Raw genomic sequence first — 22697 nt, 5'->3', positions numbered from 1 at the left:
TTCTGTGTGGGAGAGTCCTATGCACACACACACACACACACACACACACACACACACAGGACCTGAGCTACAGCCTTGTCTGCCTCTGTATCCAGAGATGAGCAGGACCGCACCTTCTGTGAGCGCTACCTGAAACTGGAGATGCAGGGGTACCAGTGAAGGGTTAGCTTTCATTGTCTTTGTCTTTTTTTGTTGTTGTTGCCCCTCCTGCTTTTTTTTAAACATAGACAGGTACTGGGTGTTAAGAATATTAACATACAATGCTCTGGTATTTATTTTTTTTACGTAACCTCTGTCACTGACGCCAGGTACTTATAGTCAAGCAGGGTTAAGGAGATGAAAGACCTTAAACGAGTAGCGCTGGATACTCTTGACTTTCCTGCTTCCATTTCTTGGTGTGTTTTCTGTGTGGAATTAAGCCGCCTGCCATTTGAGCTCTGAGGACACTTTTCTGTACTTGTGTGGGGGAAGGAATCCTATTTTATTTTTATTTTTTTATTATTGTGGGTGAAGATAAATACTTTGACAAGAGGTATGTATTTTTTTAATTGATTTGCTTTATTCGATCATCATGATTATTTTAAACCTGGTTCTGTGACAAATGAGTGAGCGACTTTAAATCTCTGTCATTTAAACTGTTTTTACCATAAATGCACTTTCATTTATTCATTCATTTATTAATCATAATGTGAAGGGTTAAAGGGTTTAATTAAGATGTTTTTTTGCAAGGCTGATATTTGAATTAGGAGCATTCTATGTCAAACATGTTCAGATTCTTTAAATTATTACATTCAATTCTATCTATTTATGAAGATGGATAATTCTGTTTTGAGAAAAGATAAGTTTGCTTTGTCATTTTTTGTCACACTTTTCCAAAAAACTAATTAAACTTGACAACAAAAAGGATATTGCTTATAAATTCTGTGGTCAGACGTACATGCTGACACTGATTCTCTGTTTAACTGACAGTATCATTCTGTGGTTTATCTCAGACATTAAGGGGTATTTTTGTGGGGCTGAGATCTTTCAGCTATTTCTCAGCACGGGGAAGTGAGAAGGGAGGGGAAGCAGAGCCGACACAAAAGGCAACATTATTCCCCAGTGGATCTGCGCTACATCCTACTATGAATGGAGTATTGAAAAACACAACATTGGGGACTAGATTATTTTTCATCCCTCATAACTGAGCCATTTGTCCCAGAGTTTCGAGTGGTTTTCTTGGTACAGTCTGCATATGAGACAGCCGTGGTTCTCGAGTGCTGTGCTGGTGTTAAACTCCTCACCTCCCAATTGGAGGCACAGGGTCTCTCCGAGGGCCTCTGGCCTTGTGCGCTGCATCTTTTCATACAATGCAGTCCAGTGAAAATGGACTGGATCTGGTTTAGGCCTGCACAGTGCAGAGTTGTTTCTGTGGCTGCTGTTAAGTGTTTTCTTGTCAGTAATGACCCCCAAAAAAGTTGTGCTTTAAATGTACCCCCACAAGCTGAAGATAACTGTGTATACAGTACAGTGGCTCAGGATTTTAACCCCTTTAACCCCTCCTCTTTCTGCCCCTGCAACCTGCACTCCAAGGAGACGAGAGGCGCCCCTGCAGTGTCATCAGGTGCCTAAGCGTTTTGGAGGGTTCTAGTGACAGATTGCAGGAAGCAGCGTTTATGCCTGACGATGGGGACCACAGAAAGCAGAAATGTCTTTTTGTGCCCCCTGGGCTCGGAATGTCCACTATCTCGAGGGGCCAATATCAAATTCTCCCCTCATCATCCCCTAATACACATTCCAGTGTAAGGTCAGGGGGAATTCTGCATGAGCGAAGAGACAAACAACCCAAGGCCAAGCCACACACTGTGGTCTCCTGGTGACAACACACTTATTATAACACTATTCAGTTAATTTCTGGGATGTTTGCTCTTAAAAAATTAGGGGAAATTTGGATTTAGTGATTCCAAATTCCCACTTTATTGTATTGCTTTTGACTGCATATACGATAAAGAGGAACACCGCCTGGATTGCCAATTTCAATACGTTACTTCCCTGGCCTAGGAAATTCCAAATGATATTTGCAAACATGCAGCTGACTCGCCGCAAATGTTGGCATTGTCCATTTCTGCAAACTACGAAAAGGTTACATTGCACGTTTTAAATGTATCATATCAAGGTTTCTAAAGTGACGTGGTATACGAGCTGACTTTAGATTGGACTGTTCCAGAACAACAGACAAAAAGACACCAAACATGGGTGTTTCGTAGTGACCCATTGCTGTGTTTTCACAGTTTTTTTAGGCACCAAATGTGGGTGTTTTGTAGCAACCCGTCACTGTTTTTCCAGCAGCTTTTTAGGCACCACACATTGGTGTTTTGTAGCAACCTGTTGCTACGATTTCCAGCAGCTTTTTACACACCAGACTTGGGTGCTTTGTAGCGTCTCATCGCTGTTTTCAGTGGCTTTTTAGGCTTTTTAGGCTTAGGTTTTGTAACAACCAGTCACTGTTTTTCCAGTAGATTTTTAGGCACCAAACATGGGTGATTTGTAGCAATTGTCACTTTTTCCAGCAGCTTTTTAAGCACTAAATATGGGTATTTTGAAACAACCTGTCACTATTTCTCCAGCAGCTTTTTAGGCACGAACTTTAGGTGTTTTGTAGCAACCCGTCTCTTTTTTCAACAGTATATTAGGCACCAAACGTGTTTGTTTTTTAGTGACCCATCGCTGTTTCTCCATCAGGGTTAGTACCACAAAGGTGGTTATTTTTACCAGGACATAAATGGCTTCTCCAGATGTGATTGGGTATTTAAAACCAAAACATGATCAATTGTTTTTTATGCCTAAACCTACAAATTAATCACAGCGCTGCTGAAACATAAAGTTTAAATGTATCTACTACATAAAAATGTGCAAATGTAATGTATCTGTGGTTTGCAGTTACACACAGAACCAATATTCATGCTGGTAAGTGGGATGGAACATGAGGCACTCTCCCAGCCTCAAACTTGTGATGTTGTTACGTATAAAGTCTGGAGCTGAATGGCAGCCTGATTGTGTGGATCCACAGAGAATTCATTTGTTCTATTTATACCCAGATGAGCCTGTTTCTATTGTAGTAGGTGTACCCATATACTCAGAACATTCCACTGGGTGCTCTCAGTGTCATCTAGAACTTTCCCAATTCATTGTCGGTGGAGCAGCTCCAGACTTTATGCTTGATGATATCTGAAATTTGAGTTTATCACTCTAGTTTTTGGATTTGGGAGAGAGTTGTACATGTTTACTTATTCTTTGTGGACTGTCTTAGATTCTAGGAACAACATCTGTGTTTTTGAAAATGGGCGTAAAAATTTGACTCTTTATGTTTTTATTCTGTCAGTTATATCCTCACACCACAGCATCATCTCACTATAGCGTTTTCCTGAATCCCCTTGCAGTATTAGTTGAATGTCATTCATCCCAGTTTCTCACTTAAGAAGAATGAAGGCTATTCAGTGTCTCACTGTGGCACTATCTAACTCTGATTATTGAGTGACTGTCAGTGAATCCCAATATTCTCTGTCCAAAGGAAAATCCCCTTGATTATCCAAAGCCACGACACAGGTGTCTGCCTCTGTCTGTAACATTAGCCCTCCCCAGCTGTTGACTGTGGGAGGAAATCAAACTTCCTCAGCTTAAATCATCAATGTGGCCGACGTCACCCGTCATGTTGAGGCCTGTTACCTGCTTACAGGTGGGTACGTGGCGGCCATTTTGTGCTTACAAAACAGCAACGTAACTCTACTCCCTGCTCCCACTGTATTATTGGCAAGAGCAGCACAATTCGGTGGCACATGCCCAGATCTGGTAAACTGGGGCTCCTGGTTTGGTGTTTGTATGCCACAAGAGCTTCCTTACAGCTCTCTTTTGTCCATGGCAAGTGATGTGCACCACATGACCTCTGCAAACGATTTTTTTTTGAGCTACACATTTTCCAAGCCTGAACTCAGACTAGCATCAATACCTACTACAGCACAATAACAACAGCTGCAGGCTCCATCAGAGAAAACAATCCAATACTATAATTAGGCTTCTCTGAACCAGGACAGAAAGTAGTGATTGTTTTGTAGTAGTAGAAAAGTGCCTACATTTAGAGGTGTGCTTAAGCACAGTGCAGGACTTTTGGGAGTCTGGTGAGAGAGACTGACAGTGTGTGAATGTGTGTTGCAGGTGGATGGTCAGTCAGGCAGCCATGCGAGGCCAGCGTGTGGTGGAGAGCGCATGTAGGTGCTGGAACCCGGCCATCTGGCTCCTGGTGTCGCTGCTGGGATCACTCGTCTTGGTGGCCGTCAGTGTGCTGCTGCGACTCGGTGAGTGTGTCAGTGGGGGTCGGTTGCACCCCCAGACATTTTTGGTAGTTGTGGCCAAATGGGGCAATTGAAAATCTCGGCACACCAAACCAAAAATTATAACCAAATGTCAGGAATTCTATCATGCTGTTGTGGTATATTGCCGAGTTAAAAAAAAAACTATATCAATATGAGAGTGAAGGAATCTCATACTGATGAACTCTGGTTTCATCTTTTACTCTTAAAGTTACCAAATATCTGATGTGCATGGGCTTATTACAGTACAATTAACATTTTGAGCTCCATAGCAATCCTGTTTTAATGTGTTATGTATCTGTATTTACATGCTTCAATAGGCTGGTGTTCCTTTTCCTTAAAAAGACAAATACAGCTTTCATTCGAAGGAGTATATTGATTATATGGAACAAAACATGTATTAGGAACAAGCCTACTTAAGTTTGAAAACAGAGAGGCTTCCAATTTATTTCTATTATTTTTGCAAGGGGGCACCAGTGGGGGCTCAGCTATTGTATCAGTGTGGCCATGGCCCCCCCTGGCCACCGCTTGACAACGCTTCTGCTGAGGGTCAGGGCCATTAGCTCCAAGTTGTCTGACTGCTGAATGCTACATGTGATCAGGAGCAAAAGGTGTATTTTACTTTATTTGGGTCCATTTTTGGGAAATATGGGGATACAGTATTTAGTAAAGACATATTAAAGCAACCCCAGTCTGAAATACAGTTTAAAATAAAGGCCTTGTATTTTTTTGTTTGCACTTGAGCAGTAATAACATCATGTAATATTTACTTTGATTTTCAATATCTGTGGTGCATTGTCATTGTTAAAGGGACAGGTTACCCCAAAATCAAGATATTTTCGTCTCATCTGTAGTGCTGTTTATCAGTCTAGCTTGTTTTGGTGTGAGTTGCTGAGTGTTGGAGATAGGCACTCAGCTTGTGGTGCCCAAAGTGTCAAAATAATTATTTCCAGAAATCATGACCCAGTTACTCAAGATAATCCACTGACCTTGTTGTGAGCAGTTTCATGTAGGAACTATTTTCTTTCTACTGAGCAACATCCACCAACTATATCACTGCGCAGAAAGAAGAGTGCATCCACTGCTAGCTCACCTAGCACCACCGAGCTAGCTAATGTTACAGCTCAGCCGAGGAGAATGCCATTAATTTTTACATCCCGCACTGTCTAGAGCACGAGCCTTCTGCACAGTGATACGGTTGGCGGGTGTAGTTTAATAGAAAGAAAACAGTTCCTGCATGAAACTGCTCACAACATCATGATTTCTGGAGAGAGACATTGCAGCTGAGTGTCTGAATTTTTTTATTTTCTTTTGGCACTTTGAGCACCACAAGCCGGGTGCTATCTAATTTCATTATATTAGAGAGAAGGCAGACATCTCAATATATCTCCAACACTCTGCACCTCACAGCAAAGGGGTAAGGGGGAAATGTTATTTTTGATTCTGGGGTGAACTATCTCTTTAAACTAAAGGCCTTGTATTTTTCATTTGTATTTGTGGTGCATTCTTTGTTAAAGGGAATGAGGTGAAATATATATAAAACAGCTGAGTTGGGTGCACTTTCAAGTTCTCAATCACTGTAAAAAGAAACTGTGTGTTTAAACTTAAAAAAGTTAGTGTCCAGGCTGCCTTAAATTTTTAAGTTGACTGAATTTGAGAAGACACGTTGAATCATTACCAAATTACCTCAACTTATCTTCTCCAATTCAGTCAACTTAGAGTTCAAACACAAGCTTTTTTAAGTGTGTGTGGGATAACCAGCTTATTAAAGTGAATCATTTATTAGAAAAGAAGTTTTTTTTTAATACACTGGCCCAGGAGCAGAGGTTGGCTGTGTAAAGACTGAAACTGATTCCCAATGCCTTATCTAACGCTGCTGTCTACTACTCTTAACATTCAACAAACCACCATGTCCTTGCTTTTTAAACTCTTAAACATGATGACCCTTGCATCAGTAGTTTTTAAATCATCGATATTCTGCTGTCGACTCCACTGCACAGACTAAACTTATACTTTGATAGCTGTTCCAAAAAAGGGAAAAGGTTAGTACTGCCATACACTGAAATAGAACAATCTGGTTTCTTGTGTGTCAGTGCTGAACCACATATTTGGGGATTTAATATGCTCAAGAACCCAGTGTTCCTGTAAGTGAACTCCCTGCAGATGAGTGCTTTTGTGTCCACAGTTGCTGTTCGCCCCATGTTTACCAGTGATAGCAGGCTAAAAGCCCTGAAGTTATTTTGAAGGGAGCCAGCCAGGATCAATTCCACTCACTGGCTGTTATGGATCGACAACTATCAAGAGAGAGCAATTAATTCAAATGTGCTGACACCAGCTTGTTGCTTTTGTCTCTTCACAGAGCCAGAATATATCCAAATGTGTATCTCACTAACCTTTTCTTTTTGCGTGTGTGTTCAAATTTCAGGAGACATGAAAATAAACAGACGGGCTGTAGATGGTAAGTACTATTTAATTTTACTTTTCTGATCTAACTTAGAATAACAACTACATCTCCATGTAATATAAACCGAAAATGTAACCTACATGTGTCGCTGAATAGGTAGTTTCAGTATGTATGTACACTCTGTATATATTTCACTGCCACAAACCAATGAGACCAGCCTGTGAATTGACCTACATTGGGTGTGAGGGGTAGAAAATCCCCCCTGCTGTCATTGTGAGATGTTGAAACCTGAGATACTAGTCTTCAGACATTAGATTGTCCTCTATACGTACATATCCTGAAACATCTTCCAGTGTGTGTCTTAACACACCTCTCGGAAACACGAGCCCTCTGTGTTTTGCATATCAGTATCAAGATCAGCCTTTATCAGCCAAGTATGTGAACACATAGAAGGAATATGACTCCACACTCCGTACTGTACGTAATAGGCATGACAGCTAAGAACAAGGACAACGAGGCGGAACAAATAAAGGTAAAGAATAGACAGGACTATTATGTACAAAATAATGTGAAAAAGGGGTGTATATGAAGCAGCTTTCTGTTTCTGTGACCCTAAACTGTGGAACTCTCTCCCCTTGGATCTTAGAGCAACAGACTCCCTTTAATTTTTTTTAATAAAGACATTAAAACCTATCTTTTTAATTTGGTGTATTGTTAATGTTTAATTGCATTCTCTTTTTTTAAATGGTTATTGTTTATCTTAATCTGATCTTTATTTCTAGGCACTTTGGGCTGCAACTTTGTGTGAATGTGCTGTACCAATTAAGCTCTTCTCCTTCTTATTAATAGTATACAATATATATTATTATTGGGCGGCACGGTGGTGTGGTGGTTAGCACTGTTGCCTCACAGCAAGAGGGTTGCCGGTTCGATCCAGGGTGCGGGAGCCCTTCTGTGTGGAGTTTGCATGTTCTCCCCATGTCAGCGTGGGTTCTCTCCGGGCACTCCGGCTTCCTCCCACAGTCCAAAGACATGCAGATTGGGGACTAGGTTAATTGATAACTCTAAATTGTCCGTAGGTGTGAATGTGAGCGTGAATGGTTGTCTGTCTCTATGTGCGTCAGCCCTGCGATAGTCTGGCGACCTGTCCAGGGTATACCCTGCCTCTCGCCCGATGTTAGCTGGGATAGGCTCCAGCCCGACGAGGATGAAGCGGTTAGAAGATGAATGAATGAATATATTATTATTATATTAAAGCGCCAATGACCAACATGTAAAGTAAAAAGTCAAGTGTTCTGTATGTTGTAAACTATAGAAATAGTGCTGTTAGGGACCAAGCAGTGAGGCAACAAGGACACAGGAGTTGCTGACAAAATTGTGGGTTTTTATTTACCCAAAAAATGCATGAAAAATGACCAAAAACAAACAAACAAACAAAAAAACTCAATATAATAACTAAACAAGGTGTTAACTGAACAAACTGACCTGTCAAAATGACCCAAGGAGCATACATAGTGGTTTTGCCAAATCAAATAATCCCCAAGGGGTAACCAAAATGGACGGCAACTACAACTAAATATAAAGCAAAAATAACTGAACCCAAATTCCCCCATAACATATCAGCACATGCTTTGTTCCAGGATTTAAGAGTCCTTAGCCTTCAGCCTCGCCTTTTGCTCCACCAGGAAGGGACCTCCCCAAACACCCGCTGAAAGACAAAGAAACAAATGATTAATATCAAACAATTCTAGAATGTGTACATTTAAATAAAACAATGTAAGGTTAAAAGCAAATAAACAGATTATAAATCAAACCAACCATGTGATGTTAATTGTTCAGGTATTGCTTGACAATGATAAATGAAAGTAACCTGCTCTATTATGTGAGCAGTGGATATAAATTGGCTGTTTTAACTGATTATTTTCATGGATGTATAAAGAGAACTGGATACAGCATTGAAGGCAGGGCCCGTCATTCCTATGAAAGTTGCTCAGTGGCACATGAAGTCAAAAATGTTTGACTGCAGCTTATAAAATTATCCTTTGGTGCTGCTTCTGCATTACTGGGCCCATAGAGCAGGCAACACTAGAGACTTAGCTTAGAGATACGCCTACTTGAATGAGGCTAAGACGACTTAATCTTGCAGCTCCTCTAGACTTTCGAGATGTTATCTGACCGAAAGGTTCAAATTTTGATTGTGAAGTTATTCATTTCATGGGGGTTGTGACGCTCAAAGAAATGTATCCACTGATATACAGAAGTCTCTTTCACAATATAAGTATAGGAAAAAGTCTTTTGGGCACGGTGGCATCATGTGATGGACCTGGAAGTTGTAGGCTAATTCCACAGTTTGGCCACTACGAAAATTGGCTTCAAAGCCTGGCGCACTTCCTGAAGGCCTGATTAATTTGGCTCGGCAAAACATCAATTACATTGATTAGATGTTGTGTTCCCCCACTCAAAGATAAAAGTTCATGTAATTTGCCACAAAAATGACGAGACTGAGGGTCGACAGCCATGCTGGTAGCTAAATGTTAACACCAATGTACGCTCACAATAACATGCTTCATATGCTGTTGTTTACCAGGTATAATGTTCATCATGTTCATTATGTTAGTTTAGCACGTTAGCGTACCAACATATGCTAATTAGCATGCAACACAAAATACAGTGCAGCTGATGGCAGTGTTATTAGTTTTACGGCCATTAGCTCATAAAATAGGGTATCGGACGAATTTAAAGTTTGACCTGAGGGTAGTAGGGCACTCAAACAACAAATGTCAACTTCACGGTGGCACTAGACAGCCTGTTCCTTTTCTCACATTGTCCAACACATTCTCACTCCGACCCCCTCACATTTTGATGTTTGGTCATGGATCTTCCACGTCCACATACAACGTGCAAGGTACCCGGTGCGTTGGTTGTTGACGTTCTTGGACACTGTGTCAAGTTCTGCATGTTACATGTCTTGTCTTCTTTCAAAACAGACTTCCATTTTCACAGGAGACGCACTATGTCATGCAGTACAACAACCCCAAGTGACATTTTTCCTCCTCCAACAATAAATGCACATGGTTGGGTTTCAGGAAAAAGAACAGGGTTTGTTTTTAAAATCTTGCAAGACGCGAAGACCCCTCTCCCGATTGAAAGTTGGTGTTTGTTGGACCCATCCACCACCCTTCCTGCCCACCCTACTCAGACTGTCGCGGCCTTAACTTTCGTGTCAGGGGGAAATGCGGCGGGACCTGTAGCGTGTTAAGCCAACATTAAAGGACGGCTTTTTGGGTTAGTTTCTGATGCCGCAAGTCACTGACTAAGAGCTGGATTCCGATGACTTCGGAGTGAGACCGGCTTGCATTGTCAGATCCCGATGCTTTGTCACACCCCTCGGCGTTTGATATCGAGTCCTAGTGCACCCTCTGGTGTCTTTATGAGACACACCAGGCTTTAAGCTAATTCCAATGTAAAACGATTTGCATCAGTATTTGACACACTAAGCCAATGATGTTGTATAAAGACTACATAGGGGAGGTGGATGGGTCAGACAAACACAGACTCTGTTTGCAACCAAAAGTCATTACTGTTTAAATGTGACGTTATGTAACATCCATCCATCAATCACATACTTCAATTACATACTTGTGAAGTATTTACATTATGTATTTATTTTCCGAGTTTCACCCAGGAGGCAGCTGTGTGTTACGTACAGATGTTAAAGGTTGCATCTCATACAGACACCAAAAGGTGCCCTTGGTATCGGTATTACACGCTGAGGGTCGTGAGAAACCATTGGTATGTGATGACCTGGGATGAGAACACAAAGTGCTGGATGAAGAGTAAGGTTATCACTAAATGTATTCGTCATGAAAGTCCGTATAAAATTTAATAGCAGTCCATTCAATAGTTGCTGACTTTTTCTACCTTCCCATGCCGCTAGCATGACTAGAAACCCAAACTAAAGGAATAGGCTAACATATTTCTGCTGTAGCTGGTGCGCTGTATGATCTGAACAGGCCTCCTGTTGTAGTTTCAGTCTGTGTCTCGTGTTACAGGAAAATAGATATAGTAGATATAGAGTACAGTAACTATGGAAGGCCAAGAGCCTCCTTTCAACAAATAATTTGACCATCTTCCTCTCTCTCTTTCTCCCATATCCCCTCCTCCCTCCTGTTCCAGCCAATGGTGTGCAAAGCCCCTCGAGGACGCAGCACCAAGGTAAGCATGAGCCCAACAGCCACCTCCACACCTGCCCCAGACACCCAGAAAAACATGTCTGCATTCAGGCCACGCCATGAAAACCTATCAGTGGGCTGGCTGTGTGTCAGTGACAGAGAGTACAGAAGGTAGATCAGTGCCTGGGGCTTTTTAAACAAGGTCACTTTCCCAGCTCTCCATTTCCCTAATCCCCACTTATTTGCTATGTAACCTCCCACCCTCTGCACCCACCTCGCTCACTTCCAAGGAGTCATGTGGCTCATTGTGTGCCTTAACTTGGTAGGATTAGACTTTTCTTGCTATTAACTGTCATTACATGAGAGCCATGCTAGTCTCATCTATTTTTCTTTCTCCAAATAGAACTGTGTCGTTAAAATGTCCCTCCAACAGTAGAGCTTTTATGGGCCTCAGATTTTTCAGTGAGGTGGCACAATCGTAACCAAACAACCTGAATATCCTCTTCTCACTCAAAGACAAAGTTTAAAAATGAATGTGACAGAGACAAGTTGTGACTGATGTTGTCTGCTTATCTCTCCAAAGTAAAACTGGTGAATGGACGTCACAGGTGTGAAGGGAGAGTCGAGGTGTACTACAATATCTCATGGGGCACAGTGTGCGACGACGACTGGGACATGGTGGACGCCAACGTGGTGTGTCGGCAGCTGGACTGCGGAGTGGCTGTGGCAGTGCACAGCAGCTCTCAGTTTGGACAAGGCACCGGGTTAATCCTGCTGGATAATGTGGACTGCAGAGGGAGTGAAACAGACCTCAGCAGCTGCCGTAGTCTGGACTGGGGCATCCATAATTGTTACCACTATGAGGACGTGGGTGTTACCTGCAAAGGTAAAGGCTTTTAATTCAGATATAATTTGGCTGAGGTTGTGGTGAATCATCAGAAAAGAAAAGAGGACAAAGTCACTAAAAGTTTCTGCTTCTTTTCCATTTTGCTGTTAGAACCAGCAGTGGTGGGGGAGAGAGGGTCTGAGGATCGCACCACACCGCCCCATGAGAGCTCCGGTTTACGTAAGTGCTCTCTGCTTTTATCTAAATGAGACTGGTGCTCTGCCAACCTGAGACATCAGAGGATGGATCTGTCCTGTTTTTAGCATTAAGGCAAATGGCCAAAATTCAGAAAATGCTAAAAAAAAGAAAAAAAGAATACTTCTCTAAATAAGATGCGTAGAACTACAACCCCAGACAGTGAAACAATAATCCTTAAACTTGAAAATGACTACAATTATAAACTTGTCATGTTTCATTGTTGAAAATTCTTTCCTGTAGAAATTTAAAGCTGCACTATCAGTATTTTATTTATTTTTTTGGTGTGTCACGTCCAACATCAAGGACAGGCCAGAAAACAGGAACAGTAGAAAGCAGCATGAAGGCCTGTGAAATATATATCTCTTACTTATTTGATCTCTCTTTTAAATTTGGTGCAGACTAATTTAGATCGATGTTTGAGCGCAGCTTGGGCGGAGACAGACGGCATTTTGTGGTGGTCTCGCCCATAAAGGGGCCAAAATTAGCACATTCACCTGGGTGCTGTGTTTCCGTCACTGCCAATGAAAGCCAGAGCTGATAAATACCTGTGACTACAGCGGAGTCATTTAACCTGGGTGTGAATTACGATTGTAACTTTTCCCATTACATCACAAAGCCAGATGTTAGCGGGTGTAAGCAGGTTTTTGTGCAATGGAAAGGGGACTTTATAGGGTTCAAAACCTACATCCTCAAATTTGCAGGCTAGACAGTTATCTTGACTTTAGACATTGATAACTCAGCCCACTGTCATTTGCCTTTGGACATCTTTATGAGACAGCCTAACTAACTCCAATGTAAAGCTATCCGGGGCAAAACTTGACGCTAAGAGTAAGAGTATATGGGCGGAAAAGTCCACGTACGGTGGGATCGAGGTCGGGTGGATGGGTCAAACAAAACTGGACTTTCATCCAGGAGACTGCTGTTTGTATACTGTGTGAAACCAAAAGTCAGTGTTGTTTTAATGCAACCTCACGTAATTTACATGTGGTTATCAAGCACTGATGTCACTTATGTATGTCACATTATGTTATGTAACAAACATATTTATTTGAACTCAAAACATGATCTTTTTTAAAACCCTAATTAAGTAATGTTGTTGTCTAAACCTAACCACGACCACGTCAAAACGTTAACCACGTGTTACATGGTGTTTCACCCTGGAGACAGCTGTGCGTCACATAGATACCCTAATACAGTGGTTCCCAACTGGTCCAGCCACAGGGTCCAACTTTCTCCTCAGTCAGTAGCTGTCCGTTAGTCACTTACTCTACAGGAGGAAACTGCATCTCAAAATAAAAGTTATGTGGCAGAAATTCACTGTACTTAAAAAAGTGTGTTTTTTTAAACAAACTTGACACCTTTGCAAGTCACTCGCGACCCACTTTTGGACCACGACCCACCAGTTGGGAACCACCTGCCCTAAAGGGAACCCTGTGTGTCACTTTCAGACGCTGAGGGCTGTTACAAAGTGTCAGTATTTATATAAGAGGTCATTTGTATAATGATGAATTGACAGAAAAACCTTTGAATAAAACAAGATGTATTTTTCCATATTTTTTGCATTATATAAGAATAGTGACATGTTTAACTGCGAGGAAAACATATTAGCCAGGCACTCAGATAATAATCCTTACAGATGGACTGGTTCGTATTGGACTACAGACCTAACAGGATAAACATTTCAAGATAATTAGCCTTAGCTCTGTGAGTGACCCAGATTCAGCTAGCTACCGTTCTACATATAAACATAATAAACAGTCATAAGTGTGAGAACAGATTAACAACATGAAACATGTAAAATGATGTCACAAATCATGTCAGTTCCTGAAAACAGACTCAATGTAATTGTAGTCCCTTATTTTGAATACCGGTAGATAGAAGAAGAAAAGCTCATTTAAATGAACAAATGTATTTTTAATGTACATTATTCTGTGTTTATGTGATAACCAGGACTTAAGACAGGAATGATCCATATAGTACTTCTTTCTGCAGGTGGCCTAGAAACATGTTTGAAACTGAAAGCTATTCTTGCTCAGTGTCTGCTGGATGTGTTATCAGACAAAAGTTTGCTAACACGTTAGCCATTTCGTCCTAAAAAGGTTGACAGTGTTTTGTTCACAGCTTGTTCTCACTGCCCCCAAGTGGCCAAACAAATCACTTATTACAGGTCTCGGCATTTGACCCTGAAAAGCACAAACCACACCTGTATGTGACATTAACCTTCAGTGGACACAGCTGATGAAATTCAAATACAACTAAAACCTTCTTGACTGTAGAGGATAAAATATGTTGCATATTCAGAGGAATTAAACTTCAGACCAGCTTTTCTCTGTGTTTGATTAGATGATTTTTTATGCTCTAGGATGAAATCTAGCAGACAGGTGGCATGCCAGATGTTACTTCAAACTGCAAGGGCAGGTTTCATTAAATAATGACTGATGGCTTATTTTGTCATTTCGTGGGTCCAAATGCAGGGATCTTCATGGAATAATCACAGTCAGGTTTATTTAGAAAAACAGGTTTATAATTGACTTGGAGACGTTTTAGTTTTGCAAAACTGTCATCACATTTTACACAACAGCAAAGGCTTTTCAGCTCGGTGGAAAGTATCTTTTGGGAAACTACAACACACCTCAAAGACATCTTGAATTCCAGGCTGTCTGTATTGTTTGCTGGCTTTGCCTTTGTTATGGCTGTTTCTTTCCCTTAAATCCCGTGAGGATCATGACAGACTAAAATCCAGTTCTGTTAACTAGTGACGTATCAAGCTAATTCTCTGGTGTCCTTCATGAAACCCAGTGGGAATGCAGTGAAGCCTGATTCATGGCTTCCTCTCAGATGGAAGCACATTTTTAAACGATGGACACATGAGAGAGTCTTTTGTCTCTTTTTTAAGGCGTTTGTTTTTTTTTGTCTGCTAAATGGCAACATCTGTGCTTAGTGGTATATCAGATGTTCACCTCAGGAGTCACAGTATGTATTGTGAAGGCCCACACCCGTCTCCTTTCCCTGTATCAATGTCTGTTAATAATTACCTCTGTCCAAGGGTGTAGGTTTCGATTCAACACTCGGGTGGCCACATGTTAAGCAGGAGGTATGGGGATTCGTCCTCAGAAATTTTGAGCATCAAACACTTAATTTTCTGCATTTTTTAGTGCATTTTTGTTTGCATCAATTTATGATGTGGGCATATGCACATGCTTCATACAGTTACCCAGTGTTTCCCATACATTGATTTATTTAATCTTATTTCATTTTAGAGTTGCGCACAATGGTTTTGCACAGCCCCTCCTTGCCTCGCTGTCTCTCTCTGTTTGTCAGAATTGGCGAGCTTGTGCTTGTGCACCCCATGATCTCTCCACCTCACTGCATGTCACAGCAGGCTGGTGGCCACTGGCAGCACTGGGTCTAACCTGTGTAACAGCAGCAACAGAAAGTTTGCTGATCCAGTGGGGAGTCAGGGCGCCTGGATTTGGGTTATTGTGGTTGCTGATTAGGGGGCTGTTTCCAGAGCCTTTGCATGCTTCTCCTCCTGCTGGGGTGGTCTGTAACAGAGGGGAGTGAGGCAGAGGACACACTGTAGCCCCTTTCACACTGCCAGATTTTCCGCGAAAGTTGGCCAGCTGCAAGCGTTTGTACACACAGAGGTTGAAAGGCGAGTTGATTCGAGGTGCCCAATTTTCCGCCTCGGAGGGTAGTCATATTGGCGGAACCCTTTAAGTTTAAACAGACCGAGGGGTAGTCATATTGGCGGAACCCTTTAAGTTTAAACAGACCGAGGCAGCCTTCTGCCACGGGAGGGGCTGTTGAAGACTTGTGGGAGGAGCTGTTGATGACGTCGCACGTCCGACCCACCGGCGGTGGATAAACAGGAAACAGCTGATAGCAGGAATTAGCGAGCAGCTAATAGCAAGAGGGAAACGCAAATCTGAAAGACACTGTAAAGATGAGCAACTGGGGAGACAAGGAATAGTGCGCCCTCCTTGCACTCGCAAATGAAGAGGCCATTAACCGTCAGATGGCGGGGACGGTGAAGGACGGGCCATTTTACGAGAGAATCGCCGCCTGACTACCGCCGCCTGACTAGCCGTGGCTTCCCTCCCATGTCACTGTTTATGTCACACGCTGAGCTACACATTTTGCTACTTGCTCATGCCCCCCATTGCCCCAAAAAGCTGCATTCTGTATAAACAAAAGTAGGTAGGCGGCAATTTTCCGCTCTCCCCGATTTTGTTTTTATACTGCCAATGCTGAAAAAATACTGATTGGGCTTTGCTGCAAATTTGCACAATTCCTATCTAAAAAGGGCTCATGTGTCAGCCCTGTGATAGTCTGGTGACCTATCTAGGGTGGGATAGGCGTTCCACTTGAATCACAATATACTGAAAGGTTATAATGGGATTTTTGCCCAGTGACACCCAAATATAACTGCCTACCCCAGCTTTAAATGTGCATGTGGTATCTACTGTGTGTCAATAATAAATTAATCTATTTTAATTAATTAAAAAAAAAAAAAACTGGCAAGATTTCTGCTCATGTTCAAAACACATGCCACTGACTTCAACACAAGCAGACACACACAAATCCTAGCAGTTATCCCAGCACGTATTAAATTTGACATTAATATAGATTCTAATAAAAACCAACAGAGTCTAAAACTGTGTTGTAGAAAATTATGTTGCAATAAATCCCCCTCTTTCTGTCTTGGTTTAGGAGATGGCACCATCCGTCTTATGAATGGAAAGGACGCCTGCCAGGGCCGGGTAGAGATCTACTACCTGGGAAAGTGGGGGACGGTGTGTGATGATGACTGGGACCTTGACAATGCCCATGTGGTGTGCCAACAGATGGGCTGCGGCAGCGCTGCCTATGCACACACCAACTCTTACTTTGGCTATGGAACTGGCCGGATTCTCCTGGACAATGTCAACTGCTACGGCACTGAACATGACTTGACTAAATGCAAGAGCCTGGGCTGGGGCAAACACAACTGTGGCCATCATGAGGACGCTGGGGTCACCTGTACTGGTACGCTGCTCTGAGTCATAGAATATGCATTAACACAAGTTTGCATTAACACATTCCCTGCGTAAACTTACGTTTATTTTGAAAAGACATCATGTGTAACAAGCATAAGTGGACATGCTGTCCCTGAGCAACACTGCAGGAGTAGCTAGAGCGTCACAGTTTGACGTGTTTGACGAACTCGGAGTGAGAATGTGGTGCAATTAGCAGATGTGGGTAGTAGTGGTTGTACCTGCGATAATAAGAAATACAAGTGACAGTAGATCTTTTTTTAAAGAATATTTCTAAGCATATTCATTTATTTTTTAAATGTATTTGTTCATTTATTTCTGCATTTATTTACTTTTTTTTTTTTTTTTTTTTTACAATACATAGATATATTATTATTATTATTATTATATTAGAAAATAATCTATTTTGCTTGTTTTTATTCTATTCTAATCTATTGTTTCTTTATTTCTTTTTAAAATAAGAATGCAATTTGTTTTGCACTTTATCATTCCAATTTTTTTCCTATTGCTTTTGCTTTTCTGCTTTGGCTTTTTTGAATGTGAGCTATTAAATAATAGTAAATAATAAATAATAATAAATTAATACAGAAATAGGTAAAGAGAGACATGTGAGATTAAATGAAAATGCTTATAATTAATTAATTTCTTTTTGTTATTTGTATTATTAAATTAATGTTATTTTATTTATTTATTTTCACATTTTTATGTATGTTCTTTATTTTATTATCTATTCCTGTTTCTATTTCCACATTTATTTTGTTATTCTTTTATAGATTTTTTATGGCACTCCTATGACTCCATAGACAATAAGTCAGTCAGTAATGTTCAGGTATAGATAGAACAAGATTAAATCTAATTTACTGATTTTCAGGGGAAATTAAATAAGGAGTATGAGAAGAGTTTATAATGACAATAATGTAGTAGTGGTATTAGAAGGTATTTTTGGTATTTCTGTACATATACAAAGTATTTCATATCCATTTCTACCCACTTCAGGATCCACCACTGTACCTCCTGTGGTAACAGAAGGCCAGAGAATGTTCTCTACAGTATATAACACTGAAGGTATGCAAACATAATACACAGTAGTTGATTTTCACTCTTTTGCATCAGCATTTTCAAATGTTTTCCTTGTTTTTTCTCTCTTTAAAAATGAAATGTGCACTTTTGCCAAATGGCCAACAGGGGGAGCCATTTCTCCCTCATTGCCTTTAAATGTGTTGCATCACAGTGCTATAAAGCATGCTGGTGAAAGGGTGTAACAGATTAATGTCACCATGATCATCATGAACAGGTAGTTTCTGGTGTACTGAGAGTAATCTTATCATGTACTACATCTTCCCTCCAGCAACAGAAAAGGTTCCAGTCACCATGTCTCACACTACAACAACTGTTACCACAACTGTCCAGACAAAAGGTAACAATACTAAACTTTAAACACAAATACAGTAGGTTTTAATTTATAGCCTTTTATGCACGTTTCAGATAACACACTGCATTGATGTACCTGTCAATTTATTCCTGTGCAGGCAAACCAGCCATTCGTTTGATGAATCCTCTGAATAACAACACCTGCGAGGGTCGTGTAGAGGTCCTCTACAAAAATGTTTGGGGGACGGTGTGTGATGATGACTGGGACATGCTCAATGCCAACGTGGTGTGCAGGCAGCTAGGCTGTGGCCCAGCTATCGGGGCCAAGAGTCAGGCCTACTACGGCTACGGTCCGGGGCCGATCCTTCTGGACAATGTAGAATGTAGCGGCAATGAACCGGAGCTGTCTGAGTGCTTCCACCTGGGCTGGGGTCAGCACAACTGTGGCCATCATGAGGACGCTGGAGTTAAATGTGCATGTAAGACCTGGATCTCTCTAACACCATGTGGGGGGGAAAACTACCTCCATTAGGCATAGATGTACAATACTCAACAGGAAGTGTCTGTATCACAAACCTCTATCTTGAATCATCAATTCCAGTGAAAGCTTGTACTTCCCTTTTCATCCGGTGATCTGTGCTCGCCCTGCTGAGCTGTCCACTTGCAATGTATGACTGTAGTACTTTGAGGAGGAGACAGCCCAGAGAGCATAAAAAATACAGTGGATGAGTCAAGCCACATCAGCGTCACTGCATGCCTGCAGGCCAAATTTCACTTCTTCAGGGCTAAATCAAAAGCACATACAGACTCCTCTTTACTTAAATAGCACATCCATGCTTCCAAAAAGCAGCGGTTTTTAATCAGTTGTAGAGTAATTCTGCCTTCAGCAGGTAATTAGGGTAAAGGGGACATGACAATTTGTATTTATATTGTTAAATTGCACTGCAAAGTGTCTCCCTGTATTGTGGCCTTAAAGGTATATTTCACCTGCAAAATGACCATTCGTAAATTAATTAGCCTACTCACAGCATGTTACCTCAAAGAGAGCTTTGTTTTTCTTGCATGCCTCCACCGTGAACAGAAAGTCTACAAAAGGCAAACGTTCTTCATTAATTGAAGTAAACAGGGTCCACTTTTAACAGCAGCAAAACTATATCAAAATATCCTCTCACAGAACTCGTGCAGTATAATGTAAGTCTCATCTATCTCATGCACGGCCGAGTAGCGTGCCATGGTCATTTGGACTGTGCTCAAGCAGAGCTCAGGTATGCTCAGGGCATGCTACTTTTATTTGGAAGCGTTTAATATTTCAACATTAAAGTGAAAATGCATGTGTTTGGGCAACATACTCTCACTCTGACCTCGTCACATATTGACGTTTTGTCATGGACCTTCCACATCCAGATAGGACAGCAAAGGTACCCTGGGTACGTTGGTTGTTATTGACGTTCTGGGACGCCGTGTTGAGTTCTTCCTGTTACATACATTGTCTGTTTTCAAAACGCATTTCTGTTTTCACAGGAAATGCACAACGTTAGTACAACAACGCAAATTGACGTTTGATCCAACTAACACACATGGTTGGGTTTAGGCAACAAAAGCATGTGGTTGGGTTTAGGAAAAAAGAACAGGGTTTGGCTTTAGACTTTTATGGGGTGTGAACACTGCTGTCCCGGGTGAAGGTAAGGGTTTGGTGGACCCATCCACCACCCCTCCCAGCCACAGTAGTCGGACTTTCGCCACCTTAACTTTCGTACTTGTCCTGCCGTATTTCCCCCTGACGCCACTGTGCACTGTTAAACATTAAAGGACGGCTTTTTTTGTTGGTGTCTGATGCCACAAGTCACTGCCCAAGCACCACATTTTGACAACTTGGGAGTGAGACTGGGTTGATTTGGGATGTACTGAGCATACAGCTTGATAAATACGACTTGGGTTGTGTGTGACAGTTTGTGAAAAGATGTTCTTATATAATTTTGCTGTTGTTAAACACGGTCTCTGTTTTCCTTAATTCATGAAAAATGTTTGCCGTTTTTGGATACTCCATTCATTGGAGAGGCATGCAAGAAAAACATAGTTTTCTTCATGAATTCAAAGAGACACATAGTGAGTAATTAATATGCAAATGATCATTTTTCAGATGAATTGTTCACTGAGCCTTGCTTTTGCTTTTGTCACTTGATATTTCCTGCGTATGCTCAGGACCCAGAATAATGACTGTTTTTTCTGCTTTCCTCCACTTCCTGTAGCTTTTGAATACTACATTGGATATGGACGAGACTTTAGAGTAACAGAAACGATACCTGCCACCACCACTACTGCCACCCCGCAACCCTCTGAAGGTAGGTCAAATATATCTTCAACCAGCACAACATCAACCCATTTCCATTAGTTTACAAAAAACAGTTCAGATGCTGAATTTATGTGATTCTTTGTTGTTTTTGCAGGGGCAATGAGGCTGGTTGGTGGCCAGCACCAGTGTGAGGGCCGGGTGGAGATGTACTCAAAGTCTGCATGGGGCACAGTCTGCGATGATGCCTGGGACCTCCCTGATGCTCAGGTCGTGTGTCACCAGGTGGGCTGTGGAGAGGCCACGGCTGCTTGGGGAGAAGCTTTCTTCGGGCCTGGCACAGGAACAATCCTGCTGGACAATCTCAAGTGCAGCGGTGCGGAGGCCTCCCTGCTGGAGTGCTCCCATATATCCTGGGATTTGCACAACTGTGACCACTCTGAAGATGCTGGCGTCACCTGCTCGCTGTCGTGATTTCAGCAGAACCACACTCCCATCTCCACCATGGGTAGGAAGTGGGCTCACCAACCTGGGACTTGTATACATTATGTAAATAACAGCTGTCACCGTGCTGAAGGAATACTCCACCACCAACAACATACAGAATAACTCATATGACAATATATGATTACATACTATAAACTATCTATGCCTATTAAGCACTTTATAAATAAATATATGATATAAAATACAATGTACACAGTTTTTTATTTGATAAACCAAGGAAGCTTTTAACCGCCTGTCTCTCTCTTTTTTGCCCCAAACTGTTAAAATATTTACTGTACATGTGATTCCTGATTACTAAGTAAGACAACTGACATCATTATGAGGATGAAAGGAGACCATTTTGTAGACTTCAGTTCCAAAGTCAGCAAATATGTATGATAAGATAAACAGAGATATAAATGGGATCAAATTATAGGCTTTACTACAAAGCACAAGAATGCAAGATCGCAGAAAACATCCATAAATAAATGTGTTATATACCTTGTGAACTTACAGCCTCTCTCCATCTACAAATAAATGATGTGTTACTTTTGTTCTGTAAACCATCATATAAATAAATGTACCTAATAATCATTTACATGTGACAAAATAAATGTTATTTTTCAGTATATAATATATTTTTGGTGTAAAAACAGTTTTTTTTTTAAACAGTATCTGCTTTGGTAATTTTCCTAAACATGTGCTATAATCTGTAATATTGTATTCTTATTTAATGGCACATGCAAATATGGTGAGTCAGAGTTGATGTGTTTTACAGCAGGTTTAACACCTTTTAATTTTTAAACCAGCTGCATTTGTCATCGCTACGGAAGCCTGGAGAGGCAAGGTGATTTTATTTCTTCTTGTGGCAAGGTTTATCTCCTACATAGAAGATATTGGGTGCGTTCCGAATTGCATACTTTTTACTTTTAGTAGGTACTGCTGCTGCCCTCAAAGGTATGTACTATTGCATACAGTATGCACACAATCGGGACATGCAACTTCCTCATAACATTCCACCCTGAACTTTGACCCTCATATACACATATATCCGTTACCATGGTGATAAAACAAAATGCTGTTGATGGTGAAATGACATAGGCTACACATTTGCCTGTCATCGTTATTTAATACTACTGCCCTGTCTTGTTGGTTATATGATTTTTTTATTCAATTAAACAATTAATATTCCTTTTATTACTAATCGACTGGTCATCAGTCACCTGAATGCACTGTCATCTATCACAGTGACTTCTGACAGCTGTCAGTGAGCTGTGACATCGATGTGACATTTTGTTCGCTGCACAGAGGATTGTGGGTCAGAATAACCACAAAAGCATGCTGGCTTGCATACTGCAAAATCCTACCGCATATAGTAGGACATCCTGTTATTTTTGATATACTGTGTTTGACATACTATGTATTGGGACATACTAAATCTTTTTCTGGCTTACTATATCATATGGTAGTATGGGGAATGAAATGCGCACATTATTTCCTATCCTATG

At 41.2% G+C, this 22697-nt stretch overlaps 1 protein-coding gene across 2 annotated transcripts; it reads left to right on the top strand.

The window, feature by feature from the left end:
- The first annotated feature begins 348 nt into the window (after nt 1-348).
- LOC126387655 (scavenger receptor cysteine-rich domain-containing group B protein) lies at nt 349-21805 on the top strand. 2 transcript variants are annotated; one of them, XM_050040250.1, is made up of 12 exons: nt 349-532; nt 4192-4331; nt 6772-6804; nt 10927-10965; nt 11506-11808; nt 11920-11988; nt 16720-17034; nt 18039-18107; nt 18391-18459; nt 18572-18892; nt 20663-20755; nt 20861-21805. In XM_050040250.1, exons 2-12 carry the CDS (start codon nt 4196-4198, stop codon nt 21175-21177), a joined length of 1764 nt encoding a protein of 587 aa, XP_049896207.1. In that variant the 5' UTR covers nt 349-532; nt 4192-4195; the 3' UTR covers nt 21178-21805. The 2 variants fall into 2 exon arrangements, with proteins under 2 accessions (XP_049896207.1, XP_049896209.1); XM_050040252.1 differs by lacking the exons at nt 349-532; nt 4192-4331 and adding an exon at nt 6598-6668.
- The last annotated feature ends 892 nt before the right edge of the window (nt 21806-22697 follow it).

The sequence above is a fragment of the Epinephelus moara genome, chromosome 3 (genome assembly GCF_006386435.1).
Source record: "Epinephelus moara isolate mb chromosome 3, YSFRI_EMoa_1.0, whole genome shotgun sequence".
Lineage (NCBI taxonomy): Eukaryota > Metazoa > Chordata > Actinopteri > Perciformes > Serranidae > Epinephelus > Epinephelus moara.
Note: the sequence above shows the minus strand (reverse complement) of the source record. Positions and strands in the feature narration are given on the sequence as shown.